This window comes from Hippoglossus stenolepis, chromosome 10, assembly GCF_022539355.2.
Source record: "Hippoglossus stenolepis isolate QCI-W04-F060 chromosome 10, HSTE1.2, whole genome shotgun sequence".
Taxonomy (NCBI): domain Eukaryota; kingdom Metazoa; phylum Chordata; class Actinopteri; order Pleuronectiformes; family Pleuronectidae; genus Hippoglossus; species Hippoglossus stenolepis.
The window spans coordinates 12,060,156-12,087,236 of record NC_061492.1 but is presented as its reverse complement, the minus strand read 5'-3'; the positions used below and the strand labels follow the sequence as shown (position 1 = coordinate 12,087,236).

At 41.9% G+C, this 27,081-nt stretch overlaps 1 protein-coding gene across 1 annotated transcript in view; it reads left to right on the top strand.

The window, feature by feature from the left end:
- The window catches only part of mboat2a (membrane bound O-acyltransferase domain containing 2a), a 39,979-nt gene that overhangs the window by 3,777 nt on the left and 9,121 nt on the right, over positions 1-27,081 (top strand). The window contains exons 2-5 of the mRNA XM_035168380.2: positions 14,036-14,181; positions 18,483-18,560; positions 24,354-24,449; positions 25,813-25,868. Coding sequence (XP_035024271.1) covers positions 14,036-14,181; positions 18,483-18,560; positions 24,354-24,449; positions 25,813-25,868 — 376 coding nt within the window. The remainder of the gene's footprint in view (positions 1-14,035; positions 14,182-18,482; positions 18,561-24,353; positions 24,450-25,812; positions 25,869-27,081) is intronic.

The following is a 27,081-nucleotide window of genomic DNA, read 5'->3' as shown; positions in this document are numbered from 1 at the left end:
CCAAACCAGGTCCAGTGTCTGTGGTGCATGCCAATATCCCAACCGTATGTTTTCCCATGCAGTGGGTCAGGGCACCATAAAGTACATTATCCAGAACCGGAAAAAAATCCCACAAACCATTGCACTGTTACTACTAAGGTTTGATAGCAACCTTAAAATTGTGTGGGCCCCGGTTTATCCACCTGAAACATCAAAATTTAGACCATATCTTCCTTTTGTTGACCTTGAAACTATTGTTTCCCCTGAAAGGAGGACTTTGGTAACTCGCTCGCTGCAGCTGTTTCAACATGCAGCAGCTGTGCTCATGGTGCATCTCTCTGCTGGCTCTCTCACGTATACACAACATACAATGAACCCTCACAACCTTCTGTTTGTTTGTTAATCCCTTCATTGTTTGGCCGCCTAATATATTTCAGAGTTTTTGTGCTCGTATGGAGAACCAAGAGGTGCCAGGGTTTTTTAGTTTGATGTAGTCTAAAACAAAAAGGTGGTGATGTAGCGTGACTCATGCATACCCCTTAATACTGTTTATTTAGCATGTACCTTTTGTTCTTTGTGTTAAATGCAGGTGACCACACAATGCTGATGCTTACACAATGCAGGTTTTTCATCTGTGTCTGCAGACTGCCTCTTGGTTAGCAAGCTACACCTGATAACATGGCATTATTCAACATTTTAAATAAAATCCAAGGCTTCTTTGTTGGTAGGGTTATTCTGATGACATAATTCTAAATAGTTCATATTTAGTATTCATGTAAGTATGGATTTTAGATGATATTTTCAGTGGCTGCAGTGGGTTTGAAAAAAGGAGCCTGCTTATACAGTATGTGGGTCAAATGTAGCCTGGACATCTATTGTTTCTTGGTACTTGAGTGAACTACTGCTAGCTGATTTCTATCAGTACATACAGAGAAGTTATAGCGGAGAGATGACATATGGATCGTAATAATTCTAATAGCTCTGTTGGTAGAGATTCTAATATGCAGCCATCATTTCAGTGAACCCACCGTGTTTGATATAAAGACGCTGCCCCATATGTACCAGCTGGCCGTGCAGAGGTGGTGCTGCTGTGTGTCCCGTGGTCATGAAAAGCCCGCCTATGCTGGCCCAGCTGTACAATCAGTCTTCTGTTTATGTGACATATTGGATTGCAGTTTGTCACAGTCAACAGCCAAATCTTTTATCATGATAACAAGCCGTCTTTTGTTGTTGTTGCTGCTGCGTTTCCCACCCGGCTATTGTACCGTGGGCCTGTGAGCTCAAATGGTGCTGAGGGTTTGACTCTCCGCTCACCTTTTATCCACTGACGGTTCCCTGCTATCAGTGATACAAGTCGGACACTGTCATTAAATGAATGGGAAGGTGAAAATCAGGTGCTCAGCGTCACTCAGCTGCTTTCAGACATGCACTGAATTAGGGGCATTTTCTTGAGATTTTCGGAAGGGTCTGTATTTGAGAATGCAAGTCAGTTGCTCCGGACATTTTCAAGGGTAAAAAAGTAAAAATCCACAAAATGTCAGTGTGAGTTAATGTGAGGATATAGCTGGAAAATGTCGGGAGAAATCAGTGAGTGTTTGGGTGAGTTGAAGATGTTTCTAACATGTGATGGACGCAAACCTGAAAAAGACAAAAAGAATCCAAATGTCCCATGATGAAAATGAGTTTCCCTACATGTAGAAGATGCAGACGAAGATGTCAACTTGGAAGATTCAAGAGCTTCTGGTGATGAGTGCTGATGCTGATGCTGCCCATGCACCACCCTTCACCTGAATGTTCTCGATGTTTTCCTGTTGTTGTGAAGCCGAACAATCTCCTGCTGCTTTCTGCATATGTGAAAGGCAAAACCTCTGGACCCAATCTTCTGGAACAGCTTTATACACAGATTGAAACTCAGTAGGTTTAATTCTGATGAGCATCTTTACCTGAAGAATCTCATGTTGGCTTCCCTCCAACGCCTCCCGCTGTTGACTGAGTCCCCCAGAGCCTCCAGCTCGGGGCCACTGGTCGTAGTTTTAAGCCCATGGGTGTCGTCAGAGTTACCCTACCTCCCCCTTGTCTTTTAATTGGCCGTCGTCTGGGGAGTCTTATCCATCCAATTGATTTCTTTCCCCATGACTCTGTATAATGGAGTCTCTGCTGGCTGGTGCCAATAATATGGTGCACAGTCAACAGGCATGTGTGATTCCTCCTGGGGAATATGTAAAGACTTGGGTGTGTTGTTAACAATTACTGGGTGGTTGACTTCACAGTAATGCACAAGCAGGCAGTTCCCATTGAAGGTGGCTTAGACTTTATGATCATGTGTCTCAGCTGCCAGAGTAAAATGTAATCCAGAGAAGCAGAGGAATGGACCCTCTGACTGTACAACTGTCAGGCTTCCTCTATTCCTCCATTTATCTCTGACAGTGTTACTCTGTGCGGGTCATGTTTCCTACAAAAAGCACCAACGTGGGATGGAGAGAGATAATCCCTATTGATCTGATGATGGCTTATAATCGAATCAGATTACTTTGTGTGTTCCCTACATTTTCCAAACTTTTTTTTGCAGAGTTTGATCTAATTTGAGTTTATGAATTTTGCCAGAGTGAGCCTGTTAGATCACATCAACCATGCTTTTGTCCCGTATTGATAGAGTTATTGCATTACAGTGGCTTACTGTGGCTGTAGATAGGCAGGGAAATCTGTGCATCGGTCATTCCTCTTCGATCTGAAGTACTCGCTGTTGCCATGAAAGTGGATGACTCAGCTTCATAACTCATCAGTTCCGTTTGGTAATGGTGCGGTGTCATGAGGGTGATTTGGCTTTCTGTGCTTAATAAGCCTCCACTCTCCTCTTTTGCTTGGAGGACCAGTTGGTTTGGCTAACAAGCAAGAATCCAAGACTTTGAAGATATGCCTCCCGTTATATCAGCATATATATCAATATACTGTGGATATGTTTTCTGTCTTTCTTGCTGACTTTCGTGTTGTCTTTCCTTCTGTCTGTCCATCCGTCCGTCACCAGTGACATCATCAAAACTAAAAAATACAACAATAATAAATTAAATTACAATACAATGGGGTGATTTATAAAAGACTTTATCTGATGCCCCTTCAAAAATGTATGAGATTGGACAAATCAGGATTAAACATAAACTTGTATTCATGTCTCCATCATACTGAGAGTAAGTCTTCCTCTGCTTTTTTTCGATCCTCTTCTTTTTTAAAGACATTTTTGTGTAGAACAGGCTCAACAATTTGCAAGATACCTTGCAGATTGCATCACTCCAGTCTAATGACATTGAAGCAGCTTCCATCACCGTGCTTCGCCCATGATGCCTGCTACTATTACCACATATCCGTGTCAACCACGTAAAGTTGTTTCACTTTCTGTTCTGTTTGACTGTTTCACTTGTGTGTGTGTGTGTGTATATAAAGCAAGAGATGAAACATTTTTTTGTTGTTTTTTTAATGTGTTTACCCCCCTCAGTGAATTGCCTCTTCACAACTATAAATTACAGCCATTGAATGGGACATGGAGCTCTTCTTGATGTTGTCAGTTGTATCTGAGCAGTATCATAGTAGAACAATCACAGAACATTCACTCAGACAGAAAATGTCAGTTACTTAATGTGCTTATGAAACTTTTGCCTTCCATTTTTTGTCTTTTTTAAAACTTTACAGATAAAACAACCTTTTGTCCTTCGCTCAGTTCTGACACTTGAGCGTTATTGTCAAAGTTTTGAGGTTTTAAGTGGACTTTTATTGTGAATTGCAAAGTTCGTATAAAGCCTCCACCCTCAACTGTCAATGTCAACACTTACAATTGGTCATTTGAGTACTTGGCTGCAGATTCTTGCCAGAGTGCTTGTAAAGATCTGTGGTTTCACCCTCTGCACACCATTGAGGTTTTGCTGTGGTGCTGTATCATAGCAACTGAGTGCCTCCTTTTTCATCTAGGTAGAGGTTGCTTAAGCTATGAGTGTTCTGTTTCTTCTCCGGCCATTTTTCCTTTACTCATGAACTATTGTTGAAGAGTTGTAGGACTGATAACATGAGCATAGATTAACTGACAATTTAACTTAAATTTCAGTGCTGTTCTTTACAGCTTATGGCTGTTAAGTGGATTCAAGTCATGAATAGTTGACTAACCTGATCTGGCAGGTTTGTATTGTTGAGGATTAGGGCTTCTGGAACAATGAGGGGCACTATTGTTGGTTCATCACTGTTTGACTAAGGGCGCTTTCACATCTACCTTCAGACTTAAATAGCAGGTGTGAAAGGTGCCTTGACAAAAAAAGATGGTCTCGGTCAGGATCAATCTGATCTGGCTTTCAGACCAATTGCTGGAAGTTGAGACAGCATTAAAACATAGAAGAAGAAAAAAGAAACAGATGTGACTCCCTGGATTGCTTGGAGTCCTCGCCTCTGACGATATAATATTTGAAAGACGAAGACGTTCATTTGGTGCATTCAAACTATTATTGAGTAGGGCTGGCCAATTAACCGAAGATATATCGAAACCGACATTTATAACCTCTCAGTGACTTAATCTTGCTCATGTCGGTTAATCCGGTTCATACTTTCTCCAATACGTGCATTCCCACTGATCTACGCTCATTTTACACGTCAACAATAAACCTCAACACTAATCAGAAGTTACTAGGACATGGACAGAACTTGAAGTTTACTTTGCGTTTATTTGATTCGCTCTAGAGTTTGAGACATATTTAAACACATTCCAACATTTTGCACGCAGTTCACCTGCCACACAACACTTACATTCACACGCAGGCAATTGTTTGAGTGCATTAATCTATTGCAGTAGGGAGCCTCAGTCTTCATTAATAATTTTAGTAGCCTCTGGGTTTAGACTGGAGAGAGACAGTAATGGTGGTCCAACAGAGAGACGACAGAATGTTCTGCGATGATGCATTACCATTTTGATGTAAGCAGCTGTAGTCTTTTTATTTCAAAGTCAGTTTTTTTTTTTTTTTTCAAAGCATAAATGATCACCTGTGGCAACATGCCCTCCCATTGAACTTCAGTCTTTGTACGTTTCATGTTGAGGATCTACAGCTGTGGCCCCGTGTTCAAACAACGTGAGGGTGGTGGTTAAAGTGTATTTACAGCCTGTCTCACTTATTAGCGTAGTCTTCATTAGCAGATATTCTTCATGAGAAACTGGTTAAACCCAGCAGACGATAGATCTTGGGTTTTGGCACTTGAGACAAATATTTAAAGATCAGTCGCAAGATTTTTATGAATCCATTCAAATGAAGTTCAATTTGATTCAGATCAGATTCCAAATCCCGAAATCCAGATGTGCACAGCTTGTCGTAGAAGACGTGAGGCTGTAATCGCTGCCCAACATTCTTCAGCTAAGTACGGTATAAAGAGTCTGAATACTTAAGTCAATGCAAAAATTTTGTTTTCACTTTATTATTGGGTGTAGATTGATGTGAGGAGTAGGTGAATTTGAACAGTTTGACCATAAGGCTGCAAATGGAACGTGAATGTGTCTGAATACTATGTATTTAAATATAAATCATATGGCTGGCAGTTGTTTGCAAGGACGTGTATATATTCAATGGAGCAAACGGCATCAAGCAAAGCTCTGTGGGAAAAATAAAGAGCCAATAGAAGCACATTAAAGAAAGACGGAACCTTTTAGAGACTGACTCAAAGCTACACTGAAAAAAAATATATGTCTGTCTCCCTCCTGCTTCTCCTTTGTTCCTGTTCGTCCGTGCACTGACATGATGACAGATAGACACGAACATAAACCAAGGTCACTCATCACTGTGTAATTGCATCCCGACTCTGATAACATTACCTCATTATTATGCTTTCTCATCGAACACCGGGATGACTGCTCAGAGCACAGTTGACGTTTCTGAACAAAAGCAGCCCTATAATCTCGCCTTGTGGGGAATGGCTCATTGTTTGGCTATTTTTAGCCGGTCTGACCGTAGAGCTGACTGGTATCTGTGGATCAGCTCCGAGAGGAGTGCACCCTGCTGCACACACTCCTGTGTCTGTGTGTGTGTCTGTGCATGTCTCCTTTGGGCTGCTTATGTCCCGCCTTGGTACTTCTCTCATGATTTCCAGCATGAACACAACCACCATTGCAGCCTTGAGGATTATAGTAAAATCTATTGCTGCCTCCACGTACACTGGAAACAATGCAACCAACCAATCATGTAAAGATGTTCCCATACTGTCAGCTTGAGCTAGTTTAAACGCACACACGCATCAGTTTGTCTCAAGGAGCTGTGATGAATTGTGCCACATTTGACTAAAGTAGTCATGACATCGCCCTTGTCTTTTTTTTTTTCTGGCTGCAGATTGTGTGTGTGTGTGTGTGTGTGTGTGTGTGTGTGTGTGTGTGTGTGTGTGTGTGTGTGTGTGTGTGTGTGTGTGTGTGTGTGTGTGTGTGTGTGTGTGTGTGTGTGTGTGTGTGTGTGTGTGTGTGTGTGTGTGTGTGTGTGTGTGTGTGTTTTGCATGTGGGAAAACACTGGCAGACCTCACCGTCATTTCCCTATGAATGGGGTTGAACAGCAGAGGATGACGAAGCATTATTCCTGGAGCTTTGCTTAATGCACTCTCTCCATGTTTCTGATTGAAAGCTAAATGTATTGCTTCCTCAACAGTCTACATTCTCGTCTCTTCTTTTACAGTCCTCTGCAAATTTCCTATATTTCGAAAGCTGTCTTTAAAAGACAAATTCTAGATATGTTTTTTTTTTGCTCTTCCTCTCTTCCTTATATATACAGCTGTGTATATTTGTTTTGGACAGATGATTATTTGCAGACTGCACGGTTGTTTTTGCACTTTCCTTAGTTTTTCACCTCCGTGTTGCACATCTTAAATAAAGGATTGTATTTGTCCAGCCCTGTGCTTTCTTCAAAAGGCAACTAGACATCTGCCTCGAAGCTTGGTGGTGCCTTCAGTGGAACAGCTCCCATATTTTATGTCTCGTAGGTCCAGATCTAGTTGCACGAGAAAGGTTAAAGCTTCGTGCTTCAACAAGAAAAGGCCATACTGCCAAAGTCATACTGCGGTTTAAAGATTGCTCTCAGCATATTATGAACACATATTGGATCATTCAAATGAAGATCTACTTAGTTTCTTAAGCCAGCCCTATAACATTTGAAAGTACTCTCATCATCAGCTGTTAATCCTCCGTGGGAACTGACTTCTCTCCAGGTCTCACCTGACATGAAAACTGCTGACCACAGGGTGTTTGTGCTGTTGTAGACCCTAAAGAGGATCCGGGACATATGTGTGAGATACATTATGCACCATAGCCACTTTTCTTTCGAACTCAGACTCTGGCACTAGTTGAGTTTAACGTTTAGCTGCTGATTCCCTCCCTCTACGCTGGCAGCAGTGCCTTGAATCTGCATGAGTCACTGTCGACTACAGCTGATGGAAACGAGAACGTGCAGAACTGGGCCGTAGCGTCACATAAGCTGTAAGGGTGGAGGAGTGAGGGGGTGGGGGGTAGTTGTGACTTAATGACATGGAAAAATGGGTTTTATGCTAATGACTGTCTAAATTTATCTCCCACTCTATGCGCTGACACAAACGAACAGATGCAAGCACACACGCACAGACAGGAAGCCACCAGCCGCTTCGGCTAACGCTTTGATAGGGAAACGTATTTTAGTCTCTGTGGGCTAAACAACAACAGTGCGCACAGGGAGGGGGTAGAGGTGAGTGTGGGGGTGGGGATGGATGCTGCCCGGGCTAATTGCAGGAGTAAAAGTCATTACCTAAGCAAAGAGCTCTCCCATGGGAAAGGTGTCCTGCACCTGCAGAGAGCAGGTCCGACTCAACAAGCCAGTTTTGTTGAGATGTATATCTGCCTTATGTGCCCCAAGGGAACGTCCTGCATCTTCCTGAATCATACACATACGCACACAGATGACAAAATGAAGGTTACGAAGTATCAAGTACTTCGGATGATCCCGACTTTTCCTTCAGAGAAACCACGAGGATGACATTTTTTTTTTCTTTCCAATACTACCTTTTGGGGGGGTGGATTTCTGTGAATTTTGCTACTGATCGTCCTATGAGGATAAATGAGTGATTCTGGAAAGAGGAAAAAATAACTCCCCATCTGTCAGTTCCCTCGCCATCACTAACGTCTTCACAGCCCGTTGCCTGGCTGCAGGTTCTCTCATCTCTAGCTGATGAGATAGACTGAAAAACAAGCAGGGGGGGGGGAAGGGGAGAATTTATAGTCAAATCATGATTGTTGTTGTAAAATCATGATTGACAATACAAATATGGAATGTGGTGTGAGAATGACACGAACAGGAACAGTGCTCCCCCCCCCCGAGGGTCGTGATGTTTCTCTACCTCACACGTACACTGACACACCGTATTTCACTCAGTAATGAGCTTCAGGAAGCTGGCTTATCTCCTTCTTCCACTGCATCCACAGCCACTTCCTCCCTCCCCCTCAGCTTCGTTGCCAGTCTGTGTGTCAGTCTATAATGTAACTCGCTTCTTAAAGCTGAGCTAAGCCCTGTGCCACAGCTACCAGGAGAAACTCCCTGACAGCTCATTTGCCCTTAAGCGCTAATCGCTCACTGGTGCCTGCTACCCATCAGAACATCTGCATACATGTTGCGCTCCCTGTGTCTCCCTGATCCCATCACACTGTAACAGTATGCGATTGATCTTCTAAGGCACCATCCTCCTGTACTGAGATAAAGAAAGAGCAAACTGAGGAGGAAGGTGGTTAAAAAAGTTCTTGTGTAAGGTGTATGTTCTTTCCAAACCGTTTTGGGTCGGCTTTATTTGAGCTTTTGGCAGAAAATAACAAATATAGTGGGGTTTGTTAACACAGGTGATCAGAAGGAAAAGAAAAGAATGAAAATAAAGGCACATGATTTTTCCACTTGCCAACACATTTCCGAATCCCCCAATTGGCCCCAAACTGGGTCAACGTTTCTTGGTGGAGGACACATAACCCCAACTGTCCAACTTTTGTTTCCATCCCTTGTATTCTACTTATTACATAGTTTGAACCACTTTTTTATTGACTTTATCTTTGAGTGGCTTTTCTTTTTTAATGTGCCCCTTTGAGTCTCTTGCAAAGCATTCTGTAGCACAGATATTCAACCTTACACTCCAAAACAAACAATATGAGTGGTGTACCCCAGGACAGTGTTGGCTGCAGAATGAATCAATAATGGAGAAGGAGATCCATGCATTATGAATAAAGAAACCATCGCACCCTGGCACAGACGATCGTCTATTGCAAAATGTTTATTCAGTAAACTACTTCCAACTCCGGCGACAGGCTGAGAGAAAACACATTTAACCTTGTCTGTATAACAAAGAGTGATATTGTCTCTTTTGTTTTAGTTTTTTCATGCAGTGCATCATCTAACGTCTCGTGTTGCCATACATTCGTTGTAAGGTGCAGCTTGCGCCCTGGAGGCATCAGTGGTTAATACATTTCTTTGCACCCACGTGGAAGGCATCTGTGATGCATTGGTGTCAGACCACAGTGTAAAGTAACATCTGTGAGTGAAATGTAGCAGGTTGACTGGAATGTGGTCTCATTGTGCAACTGCTGCTCAGCAAAATAACGGTTCTCTTCACTTGGACAGTTTCCCACCTGCTGGTAATAATCCCCAATGTCAGTTTACACTTGTTTTTATTAATTTTAATGAATGAACTGCCCAAACTTTGAGTTTGATATTGATGTTAACACGTAAACACCAAAGGAATGGGATTGGAAACATTCACTTCGTATATGTCCACATGGATATTGAGATCATATATTGTGACGAAGTGATCGGGAACAAAATAAAACTCTCAGGAACTGTCTTTTAAAGATGCATCCCAGTTCATTAATCATCTGTTTCCCAGGTGACGGTTAGTGATCTCAGGCTCAGGGCACCTGAGGTCTCTGATAATCTATCCAATCAACTGGTTCACATACAAGTTTTTACAAGGAGACAATAGCAGCCTGTTTCATGGTTGGATACAGCGATTTCCACACATCTTACCACCACATAAGTTGGTTCTTTGAACACAGACTAGCTTTTTGAATTTAGAGAACTGAGAGGGTTTGTGTTTGTGATGTTGAGTGAGAGGTCTGTGGTTATGGTCAAACAGAGGATCTACAGAGAGACCATCAACTCCAACAAGTGTTTTTAGTCACCCATATCTGGGCTTTGCTTGAACAATACAGTTCCTCTGTCACGCCCCTTCCAGTCTCCTACATGAAATTCCTTTCTTACAAAGCAACATGTTCATATCCAGGGAGGGGCTGACTTCACACCCTGTACTCTACAGCACAGGCTGGAGCAGGCACAATTTTTAGGTCATCCAGTTCAATCTCATTAGTCTATCCACTCGTCAAGTCATTTGTCCGAACACAGACAGTAGAACAGTAGTGACAATACCCTGTGTTTTTTATTTATTGAACGAGATACTGAAAAAAGATAGGATCATCTTTGGGTTTGTAATGTCCGTGGAGACATGTATGAGTCTGCACAGGAAAACTGATTCATGCTGAAACTGTCTAACTATGTGACATAGCCAGCTATCTTTTCCTCCGTGGGTTTGATAAATCAGCAGCTGTTGTAAGAGTGGGATGTTTGCTGGTTTGCAGACGAGCCAGTCAGTCATTTTAGTGACAGGCACACAAGCTGGCAAGTCAGGTTTTCTTTCAGTGAAACAGCCAGCATTGGCTTCTTAAGAAAGAAAGCAGCTTGAAGTAATCAAAGCGTGAAATGACATCCAAAGCTGTGGTTTGGGTAAACACTGTTTAAAAAAGAGGCTTGCATGAGAAGAGGAAGCCAGAGGAAGTCCATTTGATGTGATTCGCTGTCATTACCAGAGCAGCTCATTTTGTTTTTAGCAGTTTAACGGAGGAAGGGGTCACCTGCAGTTGAACCTGGTACTAATTTTAATTTGTTACACTCAAGGGTTACCCAGCATTCATCATCTTATCGTGTTATTCATCGTTGAATGATGGAAATAGGAGCCAGTGTCAATAAAGGGTTTTATCTTTATTGACACAAAGATGGGCTGCGTTGTTTGCCTTTGAAAGGAACTGTAGCTAGATTGACAAATGACGGTAAGTTTGCTTTTGGATACCATAGAGACGGTGTCTAAACTGACACGCCTGGGTAGAAATGAATGGCCAGTGGATTAGCTAGTTTTGAATTGCCTCTGGGCCCTGTTCAGACATGGCATCAGCAATCACAAGTGGACAGTTTAACATAAGGGTTTGTTAAACACATCTGAGATCCAATCACTCAGACCACAGTCATAGGTGGTCATATGGCTGCATTCTTCTAGTAGTGTGAATGTAAATTCTTTGTGGGCCACATCGAAAGACCACCCAGTATGTATAGATGGAGGGCATGGCAGCTCCCCAGAAGTGAAGCAAAACCCTCTCAATTGCCACCTGATGGCTGTCTGAAGTATAGGTCATAAATCCCGCCTCCTCCATGTTATTTTGTGGGGCATGGACCAAATTACGGCAAGGTGCATATGTCATTTTACATAGGTCTTATCACTCTGATGTATGTTTAAGTGTAAATTTTTCCTCTAAATTGGGTTTTTATTAGTTATTTGGTGCTATAAAAATGGGTAAAATGTCCTGATTGACAGGTGAGACTGACTCACGATTGGCCGAGTGCGCTTATCCGCGGGACATTGCTACCACAGCTCCATCCTGTTTGAAACTGTACAGATTCTGGCTCCAACTGCGGAAGATGGCTGCGTTAGTATCCAGGATATATTGGCTTCATTTCTGGATAGTGGGAGGAATGCCATCTTTGTATACGGTCTATGCATTTTTATGATACAAATATTTGTATATTCTTATTGTTTCCCATACATTTAATTGTAATACCAACATTGACACCACAGGTAGATTTTTGATACTATTTCAAATGAGTAAAAGCTGACTTCGATGGCCCTGCTCTCACTCCTTCTCTCTATGTGTGTTGCACACTCACAAACACATTGATAACAGACAAACTTGTGTATTTAGAGCTGTCCACTTGTAATGCGTGTGAATGCCAGGTATGAACAGGGCCTTAGTTTGCTCTTGGGTGAAGCTCAGACAGTAGCATTGGAACTGACTCAGAGCCTTTTGTTTTAGGTTCTCTTGCTGGATTATTTGTTAATACTCATTTTAGTCCCAACTGGGATACTCTCTTGAACCATACTGTCCGTGACAATAGAAGAACAATAGAGGCCACCTTCTGTTATTGAGGCCTGTGTGTGTGTGTGTGTTTGTTTCTGTCATAGGCTACCTTTGGGGACAAATTGAGGACAGCTTGTCCAATTGGGTCAAAGCTGTGTTTCAATTGGGGAAAGTGGTTCAGACTAAAGTTAGGGGTACAGTTGGGCAAGTACTGGTTTTGGTTTGGGTTAAGTAGGTCTCCAGGAAGTGAATACAAGTCACTTCAGTATTTACTTTTTTAATGCAACTGTTAGCCATGGAGACCTTGCGTGACCACATGCTTAGGGCTATGTCTGTCCCTCTCCCTTTCTCTCATTAATCATGCAGGTTCCATAGATAATGAATGGTGCTCGTGGTGTCTTTAGCCTTTCACTGCTTACTGGCCAGACGGATCTGTTAACATGACCTATATTTGTGGTCCATTGTGTCTTCAGACATGCATCACTTGACGTGACATCAAACAATGAAGGTTTCCTGGAGGACAAGTGTTTGCTTCAGCTTGACACTATTGAGAGTAATGACTTTTTCAATGGCCATTTAATACTTGGCATTTAAGTCTGGGTTTTAAAAACGTGCACAGTCACTGATCATGTGTGATGAGGTCATTGCACTAGAAGAGCAGCTATTGAATTGCAGTTACTCATGGATGTCTTGTATGTTATATATTTGTACTTATTAGAATAAATAAATGATGAAGCTTTTACTGTGTGTGTGTTGGCGTGGGCATGTGTGTGTGTGTGTGTGTGTGTAGAGTGTGATGATGAGAGTAGATGAATATATTATTAATATCATGACACATCAAACACCACACCTGAGTCATCACTCTGTATGGGAGGAATACACACACACACACACACACACACACACACACACACACACACACACACACACACACACACACACACACACACACACACACACTGTCAACACTATAGAATGTTGGGTCGTGGTCGTGATGGTCCTTTCATCAAATAGTCTTGGAATAATCAAATTGACAGGATAACATGATCCAGTGGTCTCAATAGCACATAATGCACATGCATCTCCTGCACAATGTAGAGAAATGAAGTGTTATCAAACAGAGAGGTTTCCATTGTCCCCTCTTGATGGATCCAGTGAGTCTCACTATTGTCTGGAGTAAAGCCTCTTTGCGGTGCCATTTGGAGACATTAGCAGATGAAACAAGGTCTCACGCCCACTCTAACCCAGCTTTACTCTGACCTTTCAGACAGAACATGGTTGACCATGAGAGATGTATATACAAATACAACATGATGGTACATTTGGGGAGATTATCTCTTGTCTTATTGTTTACTGCAAGATAGACTGCATAAAATGCCACAAAGGATCACACATGGCGTTTTCTGGTTCAGGTTCACAGGGCTTTTTCTCCACATATAACAACTTTTAATAACAGCGTTTTATATATTAAAATATACAAATAAAAAACAAAACATCTGATACTACAAGAAAAGTAATACAATAATAACAATAATATTGAATGAATAATAATAAATAAGTCGTGCCACTGTGACGTTATATAAATGCAGCTTCCGAAAGATGCGGCCCCCGAATGTGGCCCCCGAATTTAGACACAGCTATTTTATACAACGTTCATGCAGCTGACATCTGGGATTTAACTTGTTGCTGTGTATATACACTTTGTTAGCAAAGCATGTGTTTTCCACAGTAAACCAGGTCAACTTAATGGTTCTCTCTAATTATTTTTCATTTATTTATTTACCTCAACATTTCTCTATTCACAGAACTTGTTCCATCTCCAGCTGTCATACATCTGTAATAATATGTTTGTGTGTTCTTCTGTGCAGGTTAACTTTGTGGCATGTCAGCTGTTTGCCCTGCTGATGGCTGTGTGGTTTCGGCTCTACCTCCACCCCAGTAAGACCAGTCCATTCATCAGACATGTGGTGGCCACTCTGCTGGGCTTCTACTTAGCTCTCTTCTGCTTTGGCTGGTGAGTCACTTATTGGGTTCACCAGCAAGTCTTTGTCATTATACTCCTCTCTTCCCTCTTTTCTTCCATCAGACCGTGGCCATATCCCAATTTGACAATATTGTACATTATTATTATTAGTAAATGCTGTTGGACTATCTCGAAGGATATTGTTATTCTCATGAATTCCTTATTGGTTTTTGAAATGTTATATAATGCTGTGTAATGAAAGATGTTATGTAATGAAGTGACAACTGCTGCTCCTCCGTTTCTACATTTGCCAGAATGCTTATTCACAAACCGCAGACGATGTGCCTGATCATTTCAGCTACAGCTAAAAAAAACCCGAAAAAAAAGTATGCAGTATAATTTCAGCAGTATTTTATCCATGCCACTGTAGCCTTAAGTAGAGTGCCTTTCTGTTTGTGCAAAAGAAAAAGTCACATCCCTCAGGTAAAACACAACAGGTTTTTTGACTGCACTCCATAAAGGTCATTGATATCTAATCATAGCAAGAAAGTTGAAGAGGCTGAATAATAAATTAAACTGCATGTCATACTGGCACTTCTTTAGGTCTGCCAGAATAGGCTAATATCCCCTGTCCTGGTGTTTCGCTGGTATGGGCAACGTGCTAACATCTGGTAACTGCCAACTCGACTTTATGAGTGGAAGAGCTACGACTCAGAATGGATTTGGATTTGGACACTGGGTCCACATTGTGAAATAGTTTTATTAACTTCTTAGTTAATGCGTCGCTTTCTGCCTCGGTCTGCTGCACCTGGCTGCTCCACCTCTCGCCTGAAAAAATGCGCAGGATTTCATGCTGTTGTGAACGCGTCTGTGCAGAGAAACTCCCGTTCTGTTGTGCATGTGTGCACTCCGAAGCCAATTCTCCAGATTTTACCAAGAGTTCATGTCTGAAAACAGCTTTTGATGTGTAATTGAATGTTAATGATAAAGCCTGATAATGATAAAATAATAATTATTTATACCAGTAGAGTATTTCACTTCCCATTGAGTTTCTCTTTCTTTTTCTGCTTTAATTCTCCTTCAACCTTCTCCATGTTAATGTTTTTTTCTCCTCTCACATCTGCCACTCCCCTCACTGCTGTCCCTTTCCTTTTCTCTTTCTCCCTCACCTTGTCCTCATTCTCTTCATCCATGCCAAAGCAAGTGGGTCGATCATGTAGTAACTGATATCCAATTACAAAGCTATTGCTCTTTAATAGACAACCCACTTGACTGTATACCTCTGGCAGAGTGCCTCTCAAAGTGCTGCGGTGTGTACATGTGGATGGATTAGTGTGTGTGTGTGTGCGCGCGCACAGACCTAAGAAAACATTAGCTAGACATCCAACTAGTGGAAAAATGCTAATCAGGTGAATGTTACCTGGTCGTCAGGTAATAGGTGATGAGGGTTGAGGTGAGGACTTTGATCTGATAACCCGGCGACAGACGGTTCAAGTACACGATGCGCCTGACACTGATCTGCGGCAGGATTATATCATTTGTTGTGGCTAGGAGGGCTAACGTTGCATAATTCATTTCCTATTTCCAAATAGGTACAAGGCTATAATATATAAGATGCATTAAAAATGCACACAAAGAGAAAGCATAGCCTGGTATGCATGATAAATAATGCAAATATGCACATATATCCTTTAAAATATATATATCCTTTTTTTTTAAAGTTTTTTTGTTGTGATTTAAGGCTGATTCGATCAGCAATTGTCCGATCAGATTCAGTTATCAAACCAGGGGCAATATTTGTACTTGAGCATCAAACACTGTGGGATCCTGAGTGCTGAGTTTTACAGTTTTCTGCTTTGTACCAGTTGGGGTAAAATAAAAATACAAACTTGAGTTTCCTATACACATTTATTTTATTTATGACTTACGATCACATTACAAGCTCAAAAACCTATTGAACCTAAATTGAGCCTATATTAGTCCAAACGGGTCAAACAAACAATAAGTGAGGTTTAAGTCTTGACACTTTTATTTGCTACAGTAATTAAATAGAAATAAACCCATATAAATGTTTATTAGTGGATACATTTTACAAAGGTTATAAATGTTTTTTTATGGTTCTTGTCTCAGTGTACCAGTTCTTTATGTTTAACTATCTAAATAATGTGCTAAATACAAGAACCAAAGTGTTTTTTTTACTTGAAAGGTGTTTTTTAATGCCACACAATATATTGATTCAAATAGACTGATGACATTAATCTGAACTTTTCAAGGTAACTCAGAGCTCCGTGCACATGTTTATTATTTGCAGGATACAAAATAACTTCACCCAGTGCAGCTTGCTCATGTGTTATGCATGAAAGCATCCATGTTCACTCATTTGTCTGCACTCCTCTATCCTTATGAGCACACACAGACACATATATTTCATACTGTTATGTGGTAGAAAGTTATGTAGTATCTGCCATACAGATGCTGTAGGAACTAAACCTGTTGAGTTTGTAGAGACATGAACTCCAGAAAATTGGATCCAGGCATTTGCCGCTCACATATAAAGAACGCAGCAGGATATTGTCCAGATCAGACACATTCACAACAGCAGGACCGTTTCCAGAACATTCAGGCAGAAGTTGTCTTTGTGTGTTAGAAAAGTCTTCAACACATCCACCCGCTCGCTGTGAATTTTCCTGCTGTATTGTTATATTGGCTCACTCTGATATTTTCTGGACCTTTCACCAGGCGGCTGGCTGACTGATATTTGTCACATTCAGGCCCTCCAGAAAATTTCCTGAGGGGAGGTAACAATGGGAGGAATAAACTTGCTCCGTTAAAGGGGACTGATTTAGTTTCAGGCATTTCAGACCTGACAACAAGTTGTTGTGTTTGTTCAATGCTTCCTAAGCGAACAGATTTAAAGTTACATGGCCCCTTTTTCCAATATCTTTCCCCTCTCCCATCCTCAGATAATACTGCATTGTTAACCCCCCTTTTTTTTGTTCATTTAATTCACCCGGCCCCTCGTTCCCCGCCAACCCCCGATGCCCTTGCCCTCTTTGTTGACTCACTGCTAACACAGTGTGGCATCTCGGCTCTCCTGGAGGCTTGACGTCGGCAGCATCACACACTGTGCCCTTCAAACACCCATCTGGTAGCTGCTGCTGTTGAACTGTGTGTGTGTGCACTGTTTTGTGCTATACGGGCGAGAGGTGGATGTTTTATCAGCGGGGGCACAGACACAATTCACTGTAATGGTGCGACATAAGGAACCTTTGCAGCGGGGAGGGCACATGAATCAGGTGATAAGATGGTGTGGCGCGATCGTCACCGTTCCGTCCTGTGACTGGATTTGACACGACGAGTGGGGGAGCCTCACATGGCTGATGGTGTGACTGTGGTTTTGCAATGCTGTAATTTCCACTTCCTAGTGACAGTAAGTGGTGAAAAAACAGGATGTGGATCATAAAACAGAGAGCAGATAACGTCTAAGATGGTCGGTTTTAAGCAGGGGGCATGTGTATTGATCATTATTTTTAAGTTGGTTAAAAAGATGAAGCTAAATTAAAGAATTGTCATTGAAGCGAACCGCCTCGTCAAACTGAAAAAGGTTCTATCACATTCGCTAACCTGTAGCTCTTTAAATTGTCGGCTCCCGTGGTTTTCATTGGTGTCAAACGACTTTTACACACCGGCTCTGTGGGCCAGCCCTCGCAGCTGTGTCAGAAAAGCAGAAAACGGTTGGCACGCCCACTATGCCTGCAGGCAGTGGACGCAGAGCTCTGCACGTTACTCATGCACTGCTTCACTTTTGCAAATTTGGCTCGAAAGAAATGCGGCACTACTAAAAACACTGATATTTCTTCTTCGCTGCAAAGGTTGTTTTTTAACTAGTGTTTATTTGCTGAATTACTCAAAAAATACTCATCTGATTTCCATGAGCTGTTGCGGAGGGGTGGGGGGGACTCAAGAAAGAACACATCAGGGGGCAGCTCCAGGAAAATCTAGATTTAGGGTGTTTTTTCAACATCATTGATTTCTCAGAGAATAATCGATAGATCTTGACGCAGCTCTAAATAAAATTCAGCATTTGGTGAATTTAAATGTGGTTTCATACGGAGACTGCTGGGCCTTGTCAGAGGTTTACACTATTCAGTGCCATTCTAGGTAAAACACCAATAAAATGAGGTGCCGTACCATTTTATACTGCAGCCTGTGATACCATTCTTCTTCTTTTTCTTCTTATTCCTCATGCAGCACCAGTCAACTAAATGCCAACCAGCTCCTTTGTACAAGATCTGCCTTACTGTTCATTTGCATCAGTAAAGTCTTATTTATGTCTGTCTGTCTCCTCGTAGGTATTCCCTCCACTTCCTGGTGCAGAGCGGCATCTCCTACAGCGTCATGGTGTTCGCTGGCCTGGAGCACATGCACAAGTAAGTCAAGTGGAGTAAAGTAATAGGTGACCACATGTGCTTCCTGGGAGTGTCCGGAATTATAACGCCTCACAATTTCCCACAATAATGATCTGAAAGGGGAACTGGAAGCACAATAACGCCAGTAAACCAACATTTTGTAAAAATGTTTTATTGCATGTCAGATAAGATAAATGTTGAGAATGGGTCCACTGTGAATGAGCCTCAGACACGCCTCTTCTTTGTGTTCGAGTCTTTTGAGGCGCATGAGCCTGGGTCACAGTGACAACTGATTTTGCCTCCAGGCTTCCATCTGTGACCATAGCTCATCAAGACACACACACACACACACACACACACACACACACACACACACACACACACACACACACACACACACACACACACACACACAGACACACACTCTTGTAGTTCTATCTTAGTGAGGATACTCATCGGCTTAAGGCATTCCCTAGTCCCTTGCCCTAACCTAAACCATCACGACAAATTCCTAACCCTAACCTAAACCTTATTCTTATTATTATTGACAGTGGGTCAGAAAGTGATGTCCTCACTTTCCTAACTTGTCCTCACTAAGACATCTGTACTCACACACTTTATAATGTTTTTATGTTTTTTTTTTAAATCAGAATTCAAGGTTATAATTCCAGGTGTAAACAGTAGAGGTTTAATCCGTCGGGAGAACACTTCAAATAGATGCTAACAAAGCATTACTCTCAATAGCAACTGCACTCGTATAAAGGGAGAATGACACTGACATCTTGACGTCCAGTCGTGTTTTACATCAAATGTCACATCACATACCTACTCCAGGATTAAACGTCCACAAACAGCATTAGTGCGCTTTTAGCCTGGTGTTCTGTCTCTGCTGTAAGTGTGTAGATAAGCCGTGTCCACACACTCTTACACTGTATACACTGTCACCCATGCCGAACCTGCTCACCTCCACCACGTTCAGAGATAAAGTTCATCCGGCCCCCCGGGTGCAGGCCGGAGCAGGTCGGGGGCCGAGGGGAGGAGAACCACAGAGGCAGGATGCACTGACATGTTTGTGTTTGTCGAGGCAGTTGAACCCACTGCCTCAGGTTTTTTGCATAACAAATTAGCTATCGTCGCAGCAGCAGGTATAGATTTAACTCTGGGCCCTTGTGTTTTTTCTGGCCACCTGGGTGTAGAAGCCATCCCAGGCTCTCGCTCAGGACCTTTTAATCTCTGAACTACACCGCTGAGTTGGTTGCATATCAAATATTTAGGCATTTGGCACCTTGCCTTGTTTTACACTATCGTCTATGGGATATTATTATACTTCGTTTGTCACCCATCCAATGATAAGATTGCCCCTTTATACCTGTTAGCATCCTCACATTTTTGTCCAATTCCTTTCAAATGTCCTGTTTTGTCACAGGGTGTCCATGGGGTGCTATTATGTCCGAAAGTTTCAAATTTAATAAGCAGAATTTCAGGCTTTAAAAAGTCCTAAGCATATTGAAAAACGACATACTAGTACTTAAATACGTTAAGGTAAATCTTAAATATGCTGACGTTTATTTAACGCTACTTCCATCGTGATTTAGAAAATAGTTTTTAGGCGGCATGCATAGATTCTAATGTTTCTGTGTGTTTTAGTTCTTTCTCAACAATACAGATGTGAGCATGCTGTAATAAAACTACAAATAAGACCAACTGAGTCTGCAAACGCCACCGTCAGAATTTATGTCACTACTTAGCTTCGCTTGGTTTTCCAGGGTAAATATTATGTCATTCTGGAATTCTGATATTCCTTCATATCTTTCATCTTAAATTGTAATAATTATCTACTTAAAAAGTCTTAAATCTAACTTGTAGAAACCTGCAGTAGCCCTGTGTTACTGCATCTCCTAACTCTTTGGGAACGCACGCTACACAGTACAGCTGACCTCTCCCAATACCAGCGCACTGTGGCAAGACGTAGGGTTCTCCATTTGCTGTTCTCTCACTCAGGCCCCCTGTCATTGAAGGAAAGTGTACAGTGAGTTCAGTGTGACAGCTGCAGTTGCAAAAAGCTTTTTTTCTCCCCTGGGCTCCGGGACCTGCTGGGAATGCGTGGCTCGAGACTTACCAGACTACTTTTTGTTTGACGGCAGGGCGTCATATTTCATGCCACTCATTCTTGTGCGGCTCCGGGTATCTCTCGCTCTCTTCCGCTCTCCCACTTCCCCGCACTGTTTGACTTTGGATTTAGTGAGCAGACAGGGAATGTTCCAGACGCTTCCCCACTCGCCTCGAGCGTGATCACAGCACTGGCTGCCGGGGGACAGGAAAGAGAGACAAGACAACTGTGAAATCCTTAGATACGGTCTAAGGGCTGCGGCGGGAACGCAAGCACCTTCTTTAATTGAAACAGGTTCTATAGAGGAATCGTAACTACATTTTAATATTTCCCTGGTGCAAATACAGTGCATTAAGTTTACGTATAATAAATGCTCAGTGTATTCTGTAGCCTATTTTCAATTTTTACGGCAAATTAGTTTTGTTTTCTAGGTCTTTGGCTTTCACATTTTTGGGATTGTGACCCTCTGTGTGTCTGTGTGAGGAACACATATCTCCAGGACCGGTCATCTTATCGGCTAAACATTTGGAATGTGTTTAGTTAATGGCCAAAGGAAGGACAGTGTCAGATATGGTGGCATGTAGACATGCAATGGGTTCAATATTCATGATAAATAAGTAAACAGGCGGCCAAAAGCTCTGTAGCAGAAGTAGCTAGGACTCATCATCTTAACGATGTCCATTGTCAACTGCAACAGCAGCTGATTCTCCAGCTCGAGGTTCTCCGTACTGAGTCGAGCTTCATTGAACTTTAAATAAACAGGTGAACAGCTCTTTGTGCAGCAGCGGTGCTGCAGCCTCAGGGTTCTGTGGACTGCCTTTTTAGCCCCAACCCCCCAAAACGGGTGTTAACCAGTTGTAAACCGTTTAATCTCAGAGTTGATTAAAACATAAAAAAAAGAATATATCTTGTGACCCGTATCTTGGGACCTCTCATGTGAGCTCCAACCTACAGTTTGGGAACCACAGTTAAAGTATGTTAGTAAAGTATGTTACTTTATTATCTGACTAAGTTTTGACTCTGTAGATATAAGAGAGATGCAGACAGTTCCTTCTTTAGCTCATTACCCAATCAGAGCAGACATGTACAAGTGCAGGGGCTCTGAAGTTAAGCTCTTTATGATGATCTACCCTTCCACAGGAGGGTCCCAGACAGTTAAGGATAACATTGAGTCATTTTTCTCTGTGAGTAACATAATCACGACCTTTAATTTATATTCATATGATTTTTTTTTTGTGAAAGTGCGTGCGTGCGTGTGTGTGTGGCGGGCGGGCGGGCGGGCAACCTTCTTTACACCCAGGCTCTATCTGATGCCTTCAGTGGTAGTGAAACATCCCCTTCTGAGCTGTGAATTACACAAACATAAATAAGATGAGGATAAAGACTCACTGGTGGGCTCGCGGCAAATATAGCTGCTGCAGCACGTATAGCTCATATCCCCAGTGATAACTGCAGCTGCCGGCGGAGAGCGCTGAGCTCGGTTAAAGAGGGATGTTGCCATGGACTGAGAATGTTAGGAGAATCAACAGAAAAAACTTTAAGCATTTTGAAGCTACTTTTAAGCCAAAATGTCAGTATTGAACGCACTTGGGTTTGGGTTAAACGAGTAAGACAACACCAGATATATTTTGTTGTTGTTTTAGTGCAGTATTAATTATTTTGTAATGTGTTAATTGTAATTATTTTTCTTGACATTGCTGGAGTGGTCTTCAATAGGATATTGTCACTTTGTGCCATTGTAAATAAGTGAAAACTCTACTCTGTAGGTAGAATTTGTTTTTTCCTGCTGCGTGTAGTAACACATCAGTAAATGGGAAGTGAACTAACTAGGTTTACTTTTGTTTTTGCCTTGAAGGTGTTTAGTGTATCAGAGAGAATTGGGCCTGAATTATTAAGAGACATTTCTGAATAAGATGCAAAAAGCTTTACTGAGACAAGTCTGGTGCAGATACAGACTCCAGATGTGCTCCAGATGTGGAGCAGATCCTGGCAGCAGCGGTTTTACCCTCTTCGTGCTCCCAAGTTGGGTGCACTTTCAATTGTAAGTTGTGTTGGGTGCTCGGACCCTGGTGTACTATTTGCAGATATGCTTAAGTTGTGCTTCCTTTTACTCACGAGGATTAGCTTTTGGTTTTGATTCCAACAGAAGTCACTTCCTCTAAAGATGTTTCAGTGATTTCATTTGATAAAAAACACGTAGCATTGAGAATATTTACAGGCTTTAAAAACAATTCTGTCTGTTGTTCTTTGCCTCTCTAGAAAAGTTAGACAATGTTATCTAGATGGTCCTTTTGATGTTCACTGTCCAGAGCTCACACAGCAGGGAGGTTCCCGGTACAAATCCTGGGTTGGGCAGGGCCTTTCTGTGTGGAGTCTGCATGTTCTCCCCTTGTCTGTGTGAGTTTTTATTTTTTTCACAGCACACTTGAATGAGCCCTCTTGATGCAGGGCTGGACTGGATATATGTCTAGATTCATGGTTGCTATTGTAACCAGACATGCAGTCTCCTACTCTGTGTAGGATGCTGAAGAATGTTGTCGACACTGTTTAACCAGAAAGAAAAAAACATACATAGTGTGGGTTGGAAACAAACAGTGTCATCTCAGAGCACATTAAAGGACTATAATGATTATCTGCTCGTATTATTCACCATGCCTTCTCTGAGGGGTTTATGATTTTTTTAGAGACTAAGAGAGCTCTTGAAAGGTCTGAATTTCATATCACTGCAGTGTGAGTGGCTTATTTTATTTAGTCTTGGCACTAAAGCGCAGATTACGTCTTTGCTGTATCTTGGACCGCAGTTACAGTAGGATCCTGTTATGTCCCATCTCCGGCACAGTCTCGCTCTCGCTCGTGTGCTGTGTTCCTTCTCCTAGCAGCACAATCCACTTATTGTTGGCAGTGGAGGAATGCTATCTAGCTAGCCCTCAGCCGCGCTGACTCTGCAACAGCTTTGTACCCTGGGCTTCAGGGCCGCGCTGTCTTTAGTCTTCTGTTGAAAGGTCGTGTTGTCCTCCCTCAGTCTTCAGCCTCTGACAGTGACACATTATTAGAGCCTCCCCTGGCCCTTTGTCCAATTTTTGACCCCCTCCCCCATTTCAGTAGCGCTGCCCTGTTTCCATGGACACTCTGTTGTACTGTATTGGAAAGAAGGTGAACTGCAAAATTAAAGGTTTACATAATGTGTAACGAGGGGAAAACTGTTTAGGTTAGCTGTTTATTTATGAAATATATAAATTTCATCAGTTATCTTGAGAAACCTGGGAGAAGAAAAAAAGAAGCTCTTTATCGACTCAATTTATAAATAAACAGTTGTGTATGTGATAATTACATTTTTGGATTTCTTTTGTGTTCTTTGTGCTTTTTTTTAATTTGTATTATGGCTTCTTCTTTTTACCCACACATTTTGTACATATATACCAGAAGATATATGTCTTAGCAAACTAGGGGTGTCTTGAAATTTGAAATCTAAAAAAGTGTGGGCCAAATGGTTTGATATAATATAATATATCATACCTTATCATATCATACCATATAATTAATATAAAATATTGTTATATCATTAATATGATATAATAATAAAACAGAAAAATCTTTCTAGGTATCTTTCCTCATAGTTATTTTAAGTGTCAACTAGTTGTTTTGTATTTTTTAGATAATTGTTTTAAATGTTATTTCTCACCTTTTCTTTTTCTCCCTTTCAGGTACTGCTTCATTGTGACGCTGGGCTATCTGATATTGTGTCAGATCACACGAGTCTACGTGTTTGACTACGGCATGTACTCTGCAGATTTTACAGGGTAAGATCCACTAAAAACACACTTTAAAATCTTTTTAGTTGTTCATAATGAAATAAAAATACAAGGCCTCCCTCGGTGTTAATATTCAATCCCAGATGCAGAACAATTCGTGCTATAAAAAAATAGAAGCTACCAGTCAGAGTCAGAGAAATCTTTCGTATGACTCAACCAGTAACAAGAGCTGGTCACACTGCTCAGCTGTGTCCACAGGAGGAGCTGTGGTTGATTCCAACTCGTCCAGACTGTCTGACAATTCAAGCAGACAGCCTGCTCTCCCTACAGGGTGGGGGTGGCCGGTTGCTAAGCAACCATCTGAAAACCCATACAGCCTCTGCAAGGGCAGTGATTTCACTCAGTTCAACAGTTCTCCCTCGGTTTCTTTGAAATGTCAATTTCATCGAAATATCACTGACCCTCACAGCTTAATAGGCTTTGTTGTACAGGAAATTGAACTCAAATATTGTCAAAGGAGACATATGATGCTTTTTCAGTTCTTCTTTTCTCTAGTGTGTTTATATATGTAAGGAGCTCCTGAAACACCGTGTCAGTATTCTAGCCAACACTTCTTAAAAACATCACATGACATCACGATGCCCTGACATTTGCATGGTATCTGCCTTGGGGCTAGTCTGGAAAGCCCCCTAACAAAACCAGGTAAAGCGAGAGCAGAGGCCGATATTTCCTGCACATGCAGTAGACCAATCACAACAAAGGGAGCCAACTGGCCTATCAGAGCAGACTGGGCTTTATAGGGAGGGGGGCATTAAAGAGACAGGAGCTGAAAACAAGAGGAGCTGCAGCAAATGACAGTTTTTTGAACATTAGAGCAGGTAAACCTTTTCAAGTTATAACCCAAATGAAAGTATGAACCTGGACATGAGCCTAATATATCTCCTTTAAAAGACCAGAACATCTATGGTGCTTATTTTTTTACCCTGTAGACAAACTTGATGTGGCCACTGACCGTTGTCATGCATAAAATTAGTCAGTCACTTGGACTTATATGTGTATTAAGAGTAAAGGTTTTATATATCTACATGCATGTAAGGCTAAAGCACATGAACAGACTGTATAAAGTTATCCTGCTTTGAGATAAGAGGTTAGATTCGAAGCACCGCAAAGTGTTTTCCAAATGCCCGTCACTCAAGATGCATTGATGCTGGCAGAATAAGAAGTGGGATCTCAGTTTAACAGGATCTTTACTAAACTTAAAAACAACAGACAAACATCCACAGTAAAGGTCGGGTATGATGATGCGATAATATTTACTGTGTTGTGTGTGAGTGTTTGTGCTGTAAAGAGTGGAAGGTGTTTGGAATTGAAAATATTAACATTAACGTTTCTGTTTAATGCTCATTTTTAGGCCCATGATGGTTATAACGCAGAAGATCACCAGCTTGGCGTTTGAAATCCATGACGGTAAGACAAGTGTCTCTAAAGCATGTGTGTGTGTATCTTGTATGAGGAAGCACAGCGGCAGACATGACAAAAGTTAAAGTGTCCCTAAAATTCTATTTGGAGTATTAAAAAAAAGGCGACAGGCCATGTTTCCATCCCAGTAGTGACTTCTAACAGTGGACTAGTGAACCACAAAGAGAGCATCAACAGTTATGTAATCGAGCAGTGACCAAGTATGCACCCTCTCCCTCCCTCCTCCCTCTCTGTGCGTATTTAATGGCTGACTTGAAACACAAGCCCAGTTTGAATTAAAACAGCACAGTGTTAACAGGGGACGGTAATCCTTCATCCATTCATGACTCAGTGTACAAGCCAAGGTACTGTTTGTGTAGCCGACCAATCATGTGCCACGGGAGCGCTGCAGACCCTTTTAAGTCCCAGCAGCTTTATTTGATATGCTCCAGGGGATCCTCCACTGGCTGACCCGTGACTGTCTCAGCTTTTCTGAAGCAGATGAAGAGTCATTACTGAAGCATCTCAGGTGCTTATGAACAATAAAGAAAGATGGAGATTTGACACCGGCGTTAAAATGAAGTGTGATCAGGTATCGGAGGTGAGAAGAGGCTTGTAGATTGAGAGGGTGAGGAGAGTCACTCAGAGGTTTTTTTTACTTCCTGCTTGGCCCCTCAGGATATTCACATTTAGAATGCTAATAATTAATATGTTGGTGTGTGTTGTATAATGTATTTTCAGATCACTGGTTCTAAGAAACAAGGCGTTTGCTCTTCACTAACACCTCTTGGTCGTTTATACTTGCAAACATGCACACACTGCAGTGTTTGTAAATTCCACTGCTGTATTTCTTGTGGGGGGGGTTTTACGTTAGCATTCACCGCATGTCAGATAGATAGATGTTCGGATGGATAGATTGATACTTTATTGATCCCGAGGGAAATTTAGGATCGATCCCGAGGGAAATTTAGGAGGAGCTACTGGAGAGGCTGCCACTCACGTCGGCGCCATCTTTACATTTCTAAGTGTCCTCAGCATGCCCTCTCACTCGCTGTGAATTCTCTGGGCATTTTCCTGTTGTATTCTCACCCCGGCCACACTCGGACATTAGGGGCAAGGCAGGAAAAGTTCAGAAAATGTTTGTAAAACAGTTGACTTGAATATTTGTGTTCTCACAGACAGGCCCTCTGAATAATTCCAGAAAAAGCAGCTGTACAGTAAA